Below are 17,517 nucleotides of genomic sequence, written 5' to 3'. Positions count from 1 at the left end.
TTGCATTACTGCTCACTCTTAATTTGCTTTGAAAAGACAGCAGTGAGCAACATTCTTGAATACCTACAGTCAATTGGGCGGCACGGTGGATAGTACTCTGCCTCACAGCATCAGAGATCCAGGTTCGATTCCAGCCTCAGGTGACTGTCTGCACATTCTCCCCGTGTCTGTGTGGGTTTCCTCGGGGTGCTTCGGTTTCCTCTCAGTCCAAAGATGTGCAGGTTAGGTGAATTGGCTATGCTAAATTGCCTATAGTGTCAGGTGCAGGGATAAACATAGGGGGATGGGTCTGGGTGGGTTGCTTTTCGGAGGGTCAGTGTGGAGTTGTTGGGCCAAAGGGCCTTTTCCACACTGTAGGGAATCTAATAAAAAAGTGTTCATAACGACACTGGAAGTACTAAACATGTTCCAGATTTGACAGCGGCAAAGGAACAGCAGTATAGTTCTAAATGCGAATAGGGAGACTCAGAGGGTAACTTGCAGGTGGTGCTGCGACCAGGTTTTCTGTTACTTTCGTCCTTCTAGGTGAGAGGCCACAGGTTTGGAAAGAATGGTCAAAAATTGGCACAGCATATCTTGCACATGCATAGTTGCAGCAGCAGGTACCGGCAGTGGCTGGAGGGCTAATCAAGTGAGCTTGGTTCTGGTGTCAAGCTCAGAACATTGTTGGAGTTGAACACATCCAGGCCAAGTGGGATGGATTCCATACATTTGACTTCTATCATCTCATCGATGATGGACAGACGGGATGTCAGATAATCAGTTACTTGTTCCAGAATCCCCAGTCTTTGACCAGCCCCTTTACCTACAACATTTACTTGACAATCAGACACTGAACTGGACCATAGTAACTCCCATAGCTAAGACTCCCTCTAATTAAAAGTGCTCACTCTTAGAGTTATAGGTCTCCTTGCCTATTCTATTTTACCTTTGCACGAGATACAGAAAATTTTCAATCATTCCTTTAGAAGTTTCCCTCATGTCAGACAGCAGCAGCCCTTTTATTATCCAATAGGAGTCCCTGAGAGAGAGAAGAGAACAATTCAGTATGCAATCCTGGTACAGTGCACATTTCAAGCCTTCACTACAGTGTGGGACCATTACAAATTAGCAATGTCAAACTTGCGCAGTGCAGTAAAGATTTACTCAGTCTGTCAGCACATGTGCCTCTAGAAAACCTTAACATATTCCTGGCAGGACCCACTGATCCATAGCCATATCTACACCAGAGGTTGGCTGCTGAATAAAGATCTTAAAAACAAACAAAAAGTCATCTAATGGACCATCATTGAGATGATGTTTTACAGATTCATACTGACTTCAACAGTAAGTGGCTCATGCAATGTCATTTCAGTTATGGTGTCTACTAGAATCCACTGGAAATCAAGGAACTGTAAGAGGCTCCAACTGAATCTTGTTACAGGATCTTGAAATTATTGACCTCATCATTTACTCAACCATTTTAACTGAAAAACAGGTTTGCAATGGCACATCTGCAGATTTGACAGCATGTTAACAGGGCCCCAAAACTAATTTCTACATGTGACCTCCCATCCTTTTCAGGCAACTTGTCCCCATTTCAGTACATCAGCATTGGCAGGATACTGCACTGGGATGGACACACACACACACCAATTCCACTGATACTTCCCCAGTGAGAGTTCCCCAGATTGGAATGAGGATCTAAAACCTTGGTCAATAGACCCTTCCTTAAAATGGGAGTTATGTTGCAATGGGCTTGGCAGGATGAAGTCAGGCTATATCTGCTACGTGTGATCTCCACTCACGCAACAAAGAACTTCCAACTTATGTTTTGACATCACGGAGAGGAAAAAAGGAAATTTGCAACAGGGAAAGAAAGCGGCTGAAAGCCACGATGACAACAATATTGGCAAGGTCTTGGACTTCAGGATCATTTGAGCAGTGCTAAAACAGTTAAGGTTGGACAGTGACAGTGTCACGGACAGTGGGACTGGAAAAGCACAGCAGGTCAGGCAACATCTGAGGAGCAGGAAAATAGATGTTTCAGACAAAAGCCCTTCATCAGGAATGAGGCTGGGAGGTTCAGGGGTGGAAAGATAAATGGGAGGGGCTGGGAAGTAGGGGAAGAAGGTAGTTGAGTGCACAATAGGTGGATGGAGGTGGGGTAAATGGTGAGAGGTCCAAGGGGAGGGTGGAGCAGATAGGTGGGAAGCAAGATGGACAGGTAGGACAGATCATGAGGGCGGTGCTGAGCTGGAAATTGGAACTGGGATAAAGTGGGGGTGGGGTGAAAAAGAAACTGGCAAAATCCACATTGATGCCATGGGGTTGGAGGGCCCAGAGGCTGAAAATGAGGCATTCTTCCTCCATGCATTGGGTGGTAAGGGAGTGGTGACGGAGGAGGCCCAGCATGTCCTGAGCGGAGTGGGAGGGGCAGTTGAACTATTCGGCCACAGGGTGCGGGGTTGGTTGATGCGGGTGTCCCAGAGATGCGCTCTGCAAGGTGTTCTTTCTCCCCAATGTAGAGGGGACCACATCAGGAGCGGCAGATACAGTAACCGACATGTGAAAATGCAGGTGAAACTTCAATGGATAGCTCCTTTGGGACTTTGGACTGGGGTGGGGATGGGAAGGAGGAGAAGGTGGGCATGCAGGCTTTGCAATTCCTGTGTTGGCAAGGGTGGGGGGGGGGGGGGGTTGGGTAGTCGCAGAGGGAATGGTCTTTACAGAAAGCAGTGGGGAGGGAACTATCTCTGGTGGTGCAGTCCATTTGTAGGTGGCAGAAATGGCAGAGGATAATGCGATGTATACAGAGGTTAGTGGGGTGGAAGGAGAGGACCAGGGTTCAAGGGTGGAGGTACAGGAAGCAGATGGGATGCACTGAAGGGCATCAATAATGTGAGGGGGGATATTGTGGTCTTTAAAAGGAGGCCATCTGGTGTGTTCTGTGGTGGAACTGGTCCACCTGGGAGCAGATGCAGTGGAGGCAGAGGAATTGGGAATAAGGGATAGCATTTTTACAGGAGGCAGAGTGGGAGGTGGTGTAATCCAGGTAGTTATGGCAGCCGGTGGGTTTTTAAAGTTTGTGAGAAGATTTGTAGCTCGAGTGCTTGTTGTGGTTCTGTTCGCCGAGCTGGGAATTTGTGTTGCAGACGTTTCGTCCCCTGTCTAGGTGACATCCTCAGTACTTGGGAGCCTCCTGTGAAGAGCTTCTGGTGATGCTTCCTCCAGCATTTATAGTGATTTGTATCTGCTGCTTCCGGTTGCCAGTTCTAGCTGTACGCTGCAGTGGTCGGTATATTGGGTCCAGGTCGACATGCTTATTAATTGAATCTGTGGATGAAAGCAATGCCTCTACGAATTCCCTGGTTGTTTTCTGTTTAGTTTGTCCTATAATAGTAGTGTTGTGTTGTCACAGTCAAATTCATGTTGCTTGTCATCAGAGTGTGTGGCTACTAAGGATAGCTGGTCGTGTCGTTTCGTGGCTAGTTGGTGTTCATGGATATGGATCGTTAGCTGTCTTCCTGTTTGTCCTAATGTAGTGTTTTGTGCAGTCCTTGCATGGGATTTTGTACACTACGTTGGTTTTGCTCATGCTGGATATCAGGTCCTTCATCCTGGTGAGTTGTTGTCTGAGAGTGGCTGTTGGTTTGTGTGCTGTTATGAGTCCTAATGGTCACAGTAGGCTGGCTGTCAGTTCGGAAATGCTCTTGATGTATGGTAGGGTGGCTCATCCTTTGGGTTGCGGCATGTCCTCGTTCCGTTGTCTTTCCCTTAGATATCTGTTGATGAAGTTGCGCGGGTATCCGTTTTTGGCAAATACATAGTATAGGTGTTCTTCTTTTTGCAGTTCTGATGTACTGCAGTGTGTTGTGGCCCTTTTGAATAGTGTCTTGATGCAACTTCGTTTGTGTGTGTTGGGGTGGTTGCTTTCGTAGTTCAGGACTTGGTCTGTGTGTGGGGCTTTCCTGTATACCTTTGTGGTGAATTCTCCGTTCGGTGTTCTCTGTACCATCACGCCTAGGAATGGGAGCTGGTTGTCCTCTTCTTCCTCTCTAGTGAATCGGATTCCTGCGAGTGTGGCGTTGATGATCCAGCGTGTGTTGTGTTTTTAATGATTACAAAGGTGTCATCCACATATCTGATCCAGAGTTTGGATTGAATTTGCGGTTTGTTTGTTCTAATCTTTGCATTACCGCTTCTGCTACGAGTCCAGAGATGGTGAGCCCATGAGTGTGCCGTTGATTTGTTCATATATTTGGTTGTTGAATGTGAAGTGTGTTGTGAGGCACAGGTCCAGTAGTTTGAGTATGCAGTCTTTGTTGATAGGTTCAACGTCTTGTTCTGTATGTCCAGCAAGTTGGCTATTGTTTCTCTGGCTAGGGTTTTGTCGAGAGAGGTGAACAGTGCTGTTACATTGAATGAGACCATGGTTTCTTCCTTGTCTGTGTGTATATTTCTGATGATGTCCAAGAATTCCTGCATTGATTGTATAGAGCGTCTGGATCCGCTGATCAGGTGTTTCAGTTTCTGCTGTAGTTCTTTAACCAGTTTGTGAGATGGTGTCCCTGGTAGTGATACTATGGGTCAGTGGGATGTCTGGTTTGTGTAATTTAGGTAGTCCATAGAATCTGGGGGTGTTGTTGCTTTCAGGTTTCATTCTTTGTAGGTCAGACCTGGTTATCTGTCCGTTTTTTTTGTAGGTTCCTCAGTGTGCTGTTTACCCTATTGGTGAGCTGTGGGGTGGGGTCAAACTCCCTCTTTTGGTAGGTGTTGGTATCTGCAAGTAGGGGGTATAGGAGAGTATGACAACAATCAGTGCTAACGCAACAAGTCCACAATGCGCTCTTACCAGTAATAATACTCTCTGAAGCGACCACCAGGTACAATCAAAGGTTTGGGCACATAAACCTGGGAATACAGTTCTGAGTGTGCCTGCACATCCAGTTTAATCTGAAAGGATCAAGAGGTGCATAATCAGATTCAAGTAGAGGGACATGTCCCTAAATCCAACAATGAAACATGCATCTCACTGTGCTCCACAAATTAAGACTAAGCTGGTCTATAAACATCCATTTTGGGATCAACATAGCACCAAATTTACAAGCAGATAGGCTTAACCTCAGACAGAGATGGAAACAGTATTTAGGGATTGATGCATGGATGGTGACAAGAATACTTTGTCTTCCTAATATTTAATTGGAGGAAAATGCTCCATTTGATACAGTGCTAGACATTGATAAATGCATGGCTTGTTTGGCTGTTTGTGTCTGACATCCTGTATAAATGTTTCACAAGAACAGGAGTGGCAAGTGAGGAGTTAGAGTTTGACAAGGACTAGAGCGTGTCTCAGTAGGAATGCTGCCACAATCCATGTGGAGTTTTAGAAAAGGAGGCCTGCCACTTAAGAACATCGAACCCCAAGTTTGAATTTAATTGCTTATCTGTGGGAAAGGATGAGCTTACAGGTTCAGTCCACACTAGGTGAAAACTGAAGCACACACCTACCATAAGCTTATAGCATCACTACCCTGCCAACCCACTTTCAAAATGGAATTGCAGTGTCCAAATGTTTGCTGTTACAGGGACTATTGGATCAACTGGTCAATTTCCCCCATCTGCACAAATCAGAAGTAAATCTATGCCAGTGAACATGCTGCAAGTACGATTCCACATATACCTTCCTCCCCAAGGACTTCCAGAGAGCATGTAGTTCTTTAGCCCAAAGACGCAGTTTCTGGTCAGAAATTTTCTGAAGGATTTGGGGGCTGTAAAAGATGGTGACATTTTCATTAAGAGACACACATATAGAAGTCATAGCGGATGTGATCATAATGGATCTGCCCACTTCCCAGCTCCACATTTCTCATTTCCATTAGAGAAAAATTCTTGTTGAGCCTTAAATACATTCAACAGTGAAGTGTCCACTACCCTGGATGTTTGCAACTCCAAAAAAAAAAATAAGTCCTCAATTTCAAATCAAAAACTACTGGTTGGAAATATTCAGGTCTATTTAGTTCTGAGCAGGCAGAGAAAATTAGCATTTCAGGTCCTGACCTTTCAATGAGAAAGGGAGTTCTGATGGGCAGACACAACCACTTTATTTTTCCATCCAGGAATGCTGCCAGGCTGCCAAGTACTACCAGAATTTTCTTTTAGCATTCCAAAGATCCACAATCTTCCAGCGAAGAAATTTCTCATCCTCAGTCTTATTGATGCACTGGAGTCTCTGGCCTAGTACATGGATGGCCTAGCTAGGGGAAACAACTTCAGTGTCCATCCTGTCAGGTTCCTTCATGTTTCAAGTGAGTTCACTCCTCATTCTCCTGAACGCCAGGCAAACGTAGGCCCATTTATTCAGCCTCTCATTACAGGAAGCAATCTTGCAAACCTTCAGTGCTAGGTCACCAATACAATTACATCCTTCCTTGGTTAGAATTAACAAACTGCAGTGTTCCTGGCATGATCTCACCAAAATCCTAAGCAAATGTAGTAACATTTCCTTATTCATGGACCCCAGTCTCCTTACAATAAAAAGACCAACATATTATTTGCCTTCCTGACTGCAGTTGGATACAGCTGGTAGGGAGGAACTTCAAACATATGGTTACTGTTGCAGGACAGTCACTGCCAACTCTGCCAACTCTGCCATAGCCCAGGTAATGATCTCTTTAATATTAAAAGTGCTATAATTATAAAAGTTGATTTATCAAATCCAACTTTATTTGCAAATGTACAGAAGCCTACGTCAATTCAAAATGCTTTATGAAACAGTCTATAATTCAGACATGTTATGAATTATGCCAGCATATGCACCAGCCATTTTACACATACTCAAATCTTATTAGATAATAGTACACGTTTTGGGAAAAAGTGCTGACCAAAACTCAACTTGTGAAAAGGCAAGTCAGAAATTAAAACCTATTCTATTAGATTCAAAATACATTGAACATTGTACTAAGGGAGTACAACAACACTGAAAAGCCAAGTAGATTATGTAATGCAGTTGGATTACAACCTGCACCCTCAGACTCAGCTGTCAAACTGATGCACAAGGTCAATCCACCATAACATGCATTTCATTAACCAGAGTTTACTCAGATGCAATTGACAAATTGGGGGTACTGTTTCTAAAGCGCAAACTTAAAACTTGTGTTGTGTTGACTGTAATGTGATTATATAACCATTGTGTTAAGCTCAGTTTCACAATTGTCCTATAAGACAGGTTAAGTAGTCTTTACTTCCTGATGAAGGGCTTATGCCCGAAATGTTGATTCTCTTGCTCCTTGGATGCTGCCTGCTGCATCACAAATTTAAATAATTGGACCTTAACCTCAGACAAAAGCTAAGACAGATTGTTATTTTTACACTTACTGATCACACCAGTCAGCCGGTGTCCATTTCTCAAACTCCTGCCCAGGAGCATCGAAGTATGTTTTGACAAAGAGTTTCAGTTGCTCCTTAGTTATCTCTGCAACAGGGGAAGTGAGGTTTCGAAAAGCTGCCAAAACGACACCTTCAGATTTTCAGTGGGGATGAGAGAAAGTTAAAAATGATCGAAATACGAATCTTTTTAAAAGCTGAAAGTAATTACAAGTCAGTAACTTTCTCTCAAATGACCTGTTTGTAAAAACAAACAGTTCATATAGCACGTACAGCAGAGAAACAGACCATTTGGTTCAAATGGCTTACTTCAGTTCCACCAGATCCAAGGAAAAGGTTACAACCTGAAATGCTAGTTTTGTTTCTCTTCACAGATGCTACCATTCCAGAGCACTTGAGTTTTCTTGGTTAAGACTTGCAACATCTGTAGTGTTTTACTATGGGTTTAATATTGGTGCTTACATTGTGCATAAGCCTTTTCTCATCTTACTTCAACAATACTTTATTCTGTTCTCCTTCATATGCTCCAGATTTCTCAAACACATCTAGGTGGTTCCCTCCAACCATTCATTGTGATAAAGAATGGAGGAGATGTGGAACACTGAGTCAAGAGGTTTCTTCTCATCCCTCAATTTTTTTTTGTTGACTTACTGTTATATCTACCATGTTCTGGTTAACCACTCATTACTAGATCATCTTTGCTAGATCTACCCTATCAAATCCTTCCAAAATTGAAAATAACTCCGTGAGGTCATCTCATTTACTTTTAAAATAGAGTAATAATACACAGCCAACTTCCCTGATAGGTAGAACTCCTCAATTCGGTCAATCTAGTCAATCTTCTCTGCTCTTTCCCCTAGCATATTCTTCCCATATAACTCTCTAGCATGTTACTGAGTCAGACAGATCCCATCTCTAGGCTTGTGCTCAAGAAACCTAGAAAGCAGCTGTAAGGGCTTCAACTAGTCTTAACTCCTTGGGTTAAAAAAAAGGATGACTACCTATCTGGCAAAACCACCAAGTGTGAACAGAACCAAGCTCAACAATGACACCCCTCAAAATCAATTATCCAACTACCCAACTGTCTTAAGCTCTCACATGTGACGAATGGTCAAACAGTTTAAAACACCCCAGTGTGACTTTTCAGAAGGTGGGGAACTAAGAGGAGATAGGAAAAAAAGACCGGGATGGAGGAGATTCCATGTTGAACATTCGTGCCCTTTAACACACACCAAGTAGGTAATTAGGCAACCAGATATTTAAAGATGAAATAGATTAATCTCTGAAGTGTTTTCTTTGCATTTTTAGTCTCATTAGTCAGGTTGACGATGGCATATAGAAATAACGTTTACTGGACTAGCAACTCAAAGGGCCTGGGGTCACAGGCTCAACTCCCGCCAGGCTAGCTGCTGGAATCTGGAACTGAAAGCTAATTTAAATGGTACCCTTTGAGACTATTGCAAAACCCATCTGGTGCACTAGAATAGAGTTGTGACAGTGTGGAAACAGACCCTTGAGCCCAACAAGTCCACACCAATGAAGAGTAACCCACCCAGACCCATTCCTTACCCTATTATCCTATATTTTACCCATGTCTCATGTACCTAACCTACACACCCCTGAACACTATGGGCAATTTAGCATAGCCAATTCACCCAACCTGCATATCTTTGGATTGTGGGAAGAAACTGGAGCACCCAGAGGAAAGCCACAGACAGGGAGAATGCGCAAACTCCACACAGTCACCCAAGGTAACATCAATATCCAATATGGAAGGAAGTTTGCAATCTTCAACTGGTTTGGTCTACACATTACTTCAGATCCACACCAACATTATTAACTATCCTCAGATGGCCTCACAAACCACTCAGTTTAAGGCAATTTAGAATGGGAAACAAATATTGACCTTGCCAGCATTGTCCACACCCCACACACAAAAAAAAGGGAAAAACCTTATAGAGTCAAAGTCATACAGCATGGAAACAGCCTTTAGCCCAAGTCATCCATGACAAAGATTTCCTGAAGTGAACTTGTCCCATATCCCTCAAACTTTCTTATCCATGTACCTGCCTAAATATATATCTTTTAAACTGTTGTAGTTGTACCCATCTCTACCAGCACCTCTAGCAGTTCATTCCATATAGACAATTTCCTGAGTATGTTGCACCTCCGGTCCCTTTTAAAATCTTTCCCCACTCACCCAAAACATATGAACTCTAGTTTTGGACTCCTCCACCCTAGGGGAAAAAAAGACCTGACTAATCACCCTATCCATGCCCCTCAAGCTTTTATAAACCTCTATAAAAGGTCACCCCTCAGCTTCCGACAGTCCAGGGAGAAAAGTCCCAGCCACTCCTTGTCACTAAGACCAGACTATTTTAGTTATATCTTTGTAAAATCATTTTCGCAGCTTTTACAGATTAATAACATCTTTCTTATAGCAGGGCAATCCAAATTAAATACTGTGATCCAAAATGTGGCCATACTAAAGATCTTGCACAACCATAACATGTAAAAAATGAGGTCTGCAGATGCTGGAGATCACAGCTGAAAATGTGTTGCTGGTCAAAGCACAGCAGGCCAGGCAGCATCTCAGGAATAGAGAATTCGACGTTTCGAGCATAAGCCCTTCATCAGGAATGAGAGAGTAGCCAAGCAGGCTAAGATAAGAGGTAGGGAGGAGGGATAGGTGGAAGGAGGTCAAGGTGAGGGTGATAGGCCGGAGTGGGGTGGGGGCGGAGAGGTCAGGAAGAAGATTGCAGGTTAGGAGGGCGGTGCTGAGTTGAGGGAACCGACTGAGACAAGGTGGTGGTGGTGGGGGGGGGGGGGGGGGGGGGGGCGGGGGAAATGAGGAAACTGGAGAAATCTGAATTCACACCTTGTGGTTGGAGGGTTCCCAGGCGGAAGATGAGGCGCTCCTCCTCCAGCCGTCGTGTTGTTATGTTCTGCCGGTGGAGGAGTCCAAGGACCTGCATGTCCTCGGTGGAGTGGGAGGGAGAGTTAAAGTGTTGAGCCACGGGGTGATTGGGTTGGTTGGTCCGGGCGGCCCAGAGGTGTTCTCTGAAGCGTTCCGCAAGTAAGCGGCCTGTCTCACCAATATAGAGGAGGCCACATCGGGTGCAGCGGATGCAATAGATGATGTGTGTGGAGGTACAGGTGAACTTGTGGCGGATATGGAAGGATCCCTTGGGGCCTTGGAGGGAAGTGAGTGTGGAGGTGTGGGCGCAAGTTTTACATTTCCTGCGGTTGCAGGGGAAGGTGCCGGGGGTGGAGGTTGGGTTGGTGGGGGGTGTGGATCTGATGAGGGAGTCACGAAGGGAGTGGTCCTTGCGGAACGCTGATAGGGGAGGGGAGGGAAATATATCCTTGGTGGTGGGGTCCGTTTGGAGGTGGCGGAAATGACGGCGGATGATACGTTGTATGCGGAGGTTGGTGGGGTGGTAGGTGAGAACCAGTGAGGTTCTGTCTTGGTGGCGGTTGGAGGAGCGGGGCTCAAGGGCGGAGGAGCGGGAAGTGGAGGAGATGCGGTGGATGCCCAACTCACGTATTCAATGCTCTGACTGATGAGGGCAAGTGTGCCAAATGCCTTCTCTCCACCCCCACTCCCCTCCTCCCCCACCATCTACCAATGACACCACTTTCAAGGAACTACCATCTGCACCCCAGGCCTCTGTTCAAGAACATTCCCCAGGGACCTGCCATTTACTGTGCAAGTCCTGTCCTGGTTTGTCTTACCAGGATGCAACTCTGCATTTATCTAAATTAAACTTCTTTTGCAATTCCTCAGTCGACTGGCCCAGTTGATCAAGATCTTGCTGTACTTGGATTTCCTTCTTCGTTGTCCCAATAGGTTACCGATTTTAGTGTCATCTGCAATCTTAGTAACCTTGCCTCCTATATTCTTATCCAAATTGTTTGTCTACCATGCGAAACCTTCTTGATAAAAATCTGCATAAACAACATCTACTGCTCTACCTTCAATCTTCTTGGTCATGTTTTTTTTAAAAAAAGTTTTATTCATGTTCCATAACATGAAAACAGTTCTTACCAGGCTGTGTTAACACTCGATTCCTCCTCAAGCAAGGAGTGAAGGCAGGAGCACGTTTCAAGTCCCAATGACTTTGCACAAGCATGGAACAAAATTGGCTCCACAGAGTCAAAGATTTAAGGCTTCCAGAACTGAATTTTCTAATCCTTATTACCATCCTTTAATTTGATTCTTTTAAAGATAAACACAGATGGATTTTTCTTGATAGTCAACAATAGTTTCATGATCATGCATAGACGGTCCCAAGTTTTTATTAAATTTAAGTTCCACTGGGCTAGTAAACCCAGACTAATGCTCTGGCTGCAGGTTTGAATCCCACCATGTCAGATGGTGAAATGTGAATTTAATAAAAATCTGGAATGAGAAAGCTGGCTTAATGATGACCACTTGATGGTAGAAATCCATCTGGTTCACTAATGTCCTTGAGGGAAGGAAATCTGATGGGCCTATTTGTAAATACATACCCACAGCAGTGTGGTTGACTCTAAACTGTCCTAACAAGTCTTAGATAAGAGGGGACAGATACATTGAGGGACAACAAGACAGATGGAGGGACAATGAGACAGATGGAGTGACTGAGACAGTCACAAGTTACAGATCCAGAATTTGCTGGAGTGGGGAAACTACAGGCATCTGGTCACATATTTCCCTTACACCAGAACTCAAAGCATGTTTGCGCTGTATCTTATTGGAAGCTTTGGAAGAAAGCTGCAAATGGAGCACAGGGCAATTTGTATCTAGTGCCTTAATGAATGAGAACAAAACAATCTAGCTCCTTAAGCAGCGAAAATGACCGAGAAAGAAACAGAACAAATGAAAGATATTGAGCAGGAGGCAACATAGCTACTGAAATAGTTGGAAAGACACTAGAAAGAAAAGAATTTAAAGTATTAAAAATCTCCAAGATAGTAAACTACCTATTTATATCATCCTGGAGAGGATTAGTGGCATTGCAGGAAATTGAATCTCATCAAAAGGAGACAGAGAGAAAAAAAAAGTGATATGTATGCTGTTAGGATTCTATCTTCAACCATATAGCAAATTTATCAAGTGATTAAATATGGAAACAGCAGTAATTTGAAGTTACGTAGGTGAGCTTGAAGCAGAGATTTTGCTGCTGTATGACTGGTGTAAATGATCCAAGGACTTCAAGCAATTCACAACTCAATGTATCTCTTCCTTGTCAGATGTTGCTGCAGAATTTACACATTAGTTTGCCAACAAATTTTGTCCCCTAGTTACTTCTCTCAACTCATCACAATAGGAAGTCTTCTCACTTTATATGCAAGATATCCTGAAGGGGAGGCAATTGCATAATGGTATTACTACTAGACTATTAATTCAGAGATTCAAGTAATGTTCTAGGTATCAGAGTTTGAATCTCACCATAAAAGATGGCGGAACTTAAATTTAATAAAAATTTGGGACAGTCTATTCATGATCATGAAACTATTGTTGACTATCAGGAAAAATCCATCTGGGATTAAAATTGTTATTTCTACCATATAAAAACTCAGTGTGGATGCTGTAAATCAGAAACAAAGACGAGTTGCTGGGGTGCCTCAGCAGGTCTGGTGGTGTCAGTGGTGGTGGGGTAGTTTGAATATCAGGGTTAACATTTTGGGTCAAGGGACGTTTTCTCAAATGACCTGGCATGTTGGCTCTGGTTTCTCTCCACAGGGGCTACAGGACCTGCTGAGCTTTTCTAGCAATTGTTATGTTTGTCCATGTTATTACACACCTGCCTGGAGCAGGTGGGACTTGAAGGCAGACCTCCTGACTCAGGAAGGAGGGTCATTACCACTGCACTACAAACACCTTGCTTCACTTCAAAGTCAATTCTATAAATTGTGAACATTTGAGGTCCCAGCACTGTTCGCTGTGGCAAATCATTCATATCTTATCCTGTAGGAACTATTCACACCTACTCCCTGCCAGCCAAATCTTCTTTCCATGCCAATATGCAACCCTTTACATCATTATTTTATAAACTTCTTTCATGAAGGGTATAGAAAGTGTGTTCATGGATGTTAGTGTCTTTTCCCTAGGATGCGGATTTCAAGACATTAAGGTGAGAGGAGAGTGATGTTAAAAATACTGAGGCAATTTTTTGTTTTTAAACACACTGGTTTGGTGGGTGAAATGAACTTCCTGAGAAAGTGGTGGCTGCGGGTACAATTAATGTTTAAGACACATTTGGATAGATACGTGAATAGGAACTGGAGGAATACGGGCCAGGAGCAGGGAGGTGGGATTAGATTAATTGGGATTATGGTTGGCATTGACTGGTTGGACTGAAGTGTCTGTTTGTGTTTATGTGACCCTTGAATCGAAATGTTAACTGATTTCTCTCCAGAAATGCTGCTAGACCTGTGGAGCTTTTCTAGCAATTTCTATTTTTGTATAGGTGATGCTGGAAAAACAGCAAGCCAGGCAGCATCCAAGGAGCAGAAGAATTGACGTTTCGGGCATAAGCCCTTCTCCAGGAAGAAGGGCTCATGCCCGAAATGTTGATTCTTCTGCTCCTCGGATGCTGCCTGGCCTGCTGTGCTTTTTCAGCACATTTTTCAACTTTGGTCTCCAGCATCTGCAGTCCTCACTTTCTTCTATTTTTGCTATCTTTACCATGTCTGGTCTACACTGAAACCAGACCACAGCAAGGATGACTTATGAGCAATTAGTGGTGGGCAGTAAACGTTGACCAAGCCAGCGACACCTACATTCCATGACCAAGTCAACTGAGTTCCAAATAAATTAAGCAGAGAAAGAAAAAAATCAGTTGGACTATAACCTCTCTGAATCCGTGCCAAGTTTGTAGCCATTACCGTGAAAGGTTGCAGGAGTGGATAAAACAGATGAGGATTCTGGGTTGTTCTGACTCTGGCAATTGACTGAACAACACACTCCAACAAAGCCACTATCATCTCCTCAAACTCCGTGATTGACTAGACTGGCTGATTACTTAGGATTTTTTCAAAATATTATTTGTAAGTAAAATTCAATCAAGTATTCTTTGGAAACTAATGAAATAGAACCAAGCAGTCGACAAAGAAAAAAAAAGTCTTATACCTGGATTCATCTTTAATTTCATATCCACAAAATATTTGTCATCATCAAAGAGCTTCGCCATCTGCACTGTGTGTAGAAGCTTTCCAGTACAGTAGATGTGGCTTGGGAAGAGAGAGAAGCAAGAAATTGAGTGGACATTCTATACAAATTTGCTCACTGTTACACCACAGATTGTATCACACCTAGTAAACATTTAGCATACTCATGCCATTTAAAGGTCCTTCAACAGGGAAATCCCTACATTCTAGTGGTATCTAAGTCTTCGCCCCCATAGACCAAATAGGTATTTGTCATAATCGGAGGCCATGTATAAATCCATCAACTTATTAAATTTATTAAAATCCTGGTTACTAACAAATTAGATCAGTACCAAGAACAGCCCTTTTCTATACTCCAAATCCATGCATTTAAAAATAAGACAAGCCAGTGACGAAAAGGTTTTCCTGGCTACAGTTTGGATAGTTTGCTTCATGGTTAAAGGTTTACACAATCAGCTGCCTACTTCTGCAGCTTACGTACAATACGGTAATTCATAGTGCTCCTTCGAGAGTCAAGTGTAACTTACTGAATCATACACTTAACTGTGAGAATGTCTAAAACAAAATTTCGGGGCATTTGCCAATCTACAATCCAGGGACAGATGGACGAACAAACGTACATATGTAAACTAGGTTTCATTAGACTCATCTGATGTGATTTGTGGTCCAGAGACGGTCAGACCCAACATCACTATATGAATTCTTCAATTTGTAATGATGTGTGAACTCCATCCTACATAACTGACTCCCAACTATCATTGCCTTAGCCAAAAAAAAATCCACATCCAAAGAGAATATAATTAGCTGGATAGTGTTACATTAATACATATTGTCTTTAGGATAGGTTACACATCCTTTTATTCAATGAATTAAACCATTGCCATACATTCAAACACAGCCATCCCAATATATATGCAGCCTTTGGGTAAATTTACCTGTAGGGCACAAAAGGCAAATTAGTTAGGACATTTACTCCAAATCTCTACCCAGGGGACTATTTAAAAATGTAATGGAAGATTTCAGACAGGAATCTAATTCAGGTAAAATAAGAGGAGAAAGATGGGCGATGAGAAGACAGGCAGATAAAAGAATGAGCAAAACTCTAGGAAGGTTTCTACAACAGCAACGTACCTCAAAGAAAAAAGTAGCCCATATTACAATATGCAAAACAGTGCTTTTCAAAAATATCCACTGAAGAGGTTTGAGGATTACTGGAAATAAAAAAAAAATCAAACCACATTTACCAACCAACTGCTTTAAACAGAAATTGAGAACCACTTTAATGTCTGTGTATAACAGAGGGAATCTTGTTCAGGACTTCAAACTTAAAAAGGCAGATAGAGCTTGGAGTGAAGGCGCCACCAATAATGCTCTGCATTCCAGTGTAATGCAATCTCTGGAGTTGCCAACCCACAGTTCTTTAACAGAAAAAAAAACTACCAAATTAGCACTGAAGTCATTTTATACTCCACAGAAAATAAACACTTACCTGTCACAGGGGGAAGGAAATCTTGTTGCAGATCCATGATCACATAAACAAAGTGCTACCACCAGCCAATTCCAAGACTTCAGAGCCATAATTAAATGAAGCTTGGAGGCAGCAGCCTCAATTAGTATAACAAGAGCAAGATCATTCAGCATTAAATGAAAGTTAATCTCAGTGCAAAGGTCTAAATAACAAGAACCTGATAAGTCAGCAAAAACAAAAAAAGGAGAAAAACCTATTCAAAGTTCAAGGCAAAGAAGTAACAGCATTAATACCTAAAGATAACCAAATGTGACATTCAATAAAGGCTTAGTGTTGACATTCACCAAATTCTGTGAAGTTTATATTTCATTAAAAGTCTCTCTAAAGCACGATTTGTCAATGCCCAGTTTATCCTGAATAAAATCTATATCCACTTGAATATACTTCAGGAGTAATTAGGAATTGTAATTCATAATTTTAGTGAAATTTGGGGAATTGCTGTTATTCCTCATCACCATCCAGTGAACCCTGCTCAAAGTATATTGTAGGCAAGATCTGACAGTGATCATAGCAATATGTTCAGGATTGGAGTTCATAAGAGTCTAAAAATCTATTTTGAGACATTTCAGATAAGACATCAACACAACCTTTCAGTTCAGATGTATCATGGTTAGTGGTTGGCCACATGTCCACGAACCAAATGAAGTTCCTAACAACAGGAAATTTTGCACAAATTTAATTGATCTGAATATATGGGAAGATTTGCTGCTTCATGTAAATGTCAAATTGGAATACAACTGTTGTTAGAGATACATACAGACACAGATAACCCATGAAAAGGTTAAGTTTTACTTTCATTTCCCCAACCTGCAGTCAAGGTAGAATTATTCATAAACAGAAGCTGGCTCCCTAATTAAGGGAGCCTTTGAAAGGAAAGATGTATTTGCAACCTTCAAAAGATATCCATGACATCAAAAGCCTGGTAAGAACACAGGAGGAGGGCCCTTCAAGGGAAAAAGGGGTATTGTCATAGGCACAGGGGCTATACAGCATGGAAACCCACCCTTTGTCTGGTTAGTATAGCCAAGTTGGACCATTCTAAATAAAACCTAGCCCCATATCTCTCAAAATCCTTCCTATTCATATACCCATGCAAATGCCTTTTAAAATGTTGTAAATTGTACCAGCCTCCTCCACTTCCTCTGGCAGCTCATTCCATTCCATTCCATCCTCCGCATGAAAAATCTGCCCCTTAGGTCCCTTTTATAATGTTTCAGTTCTCACCTTAAACCCTTACATTTTGGGGTCCTCTCCACCCTTGTGAAATGACCTTGACGCTTTATTCTATCCATGCCCCTCATAATTTTAAGCCTCTATAAAAGGTCACTCCACATCCTCCAATGCTACAAGGAAACTAGCCCAGCTCTTCCTGTAGCTCAAACCCTTCAAGCCTGGCAACATTCTTGTCAATCTTTTCTGAACCCTGGACAACATCCTTCCTATAGCTGGGGGACCAGAATTGCGCACAT

General features: G+C 42.7%; 1 protein-coding gene across 1 annotated transcript in view; it reads right to left on the bottom strand.

Moving 5' to 3' along the window:
- The window catches only part of treh (trehalase (brush-border membrane glycoprotein)), a 29,733-nt gene extending 13,687 nt beyond the window's left edge, over positions 1-16,046 (bottom strand). The window contains exons 1-7 of the mRNA XM_060847021.1: positions 16,010-16,046; positions 15,652-15,731; positions 14,483-14,621; positions 7,357-7,498; positions 5,663-5,750; positions 4,835-4,935; positions 929-1,021 (exon numbers count right to left, since the gene is read on the bottom strand). Of these exons, the coding sequence (XP_060703004.1) occupies positions 929-1,021; positions 4,835-4,935; positions 5,663-5,750; positions 7,357-7,498; positions 14,483-14,621; positions 15,652-15,731; positions 16,010-16,046 (680 nt within the window). The remainder of the gene's footprint in view (positions 1-928; positions 1,022-4,834; positions 4,936-5,662; positions 5,751-7,356; positions 7,499-14,482; positions 14,622-15,651; positions 15,732-16,009) is intronic.
- Positions 16,047-17,517: the final 1,471 nt, after the last annotated feature.

The sequence above is a fragment of the Hemiscyllium ocellatum genome, chromosome 29 (assembly GCF_020745735.1).
Source record: "Hemiscyllium ocellatum isolate sHemOce1 chromosome 29, sHemOce1.pat.X.cur, whole genome shotgun sequence".
Classification (NCBI taxonomy): domain Eukaryota; kingdom Metazoa; phylum Chordata; class Chondrichthyes; order Orectolobiformes; family Hemiscylliidae; genus Hemiscyllium; species Hemiscyllium ocellatum.
The sequence above is the reverse complement of the archived record's forward strand: the minus strand, read 5'-3'. Positions and strand labels throughout refer to the sequence as shown.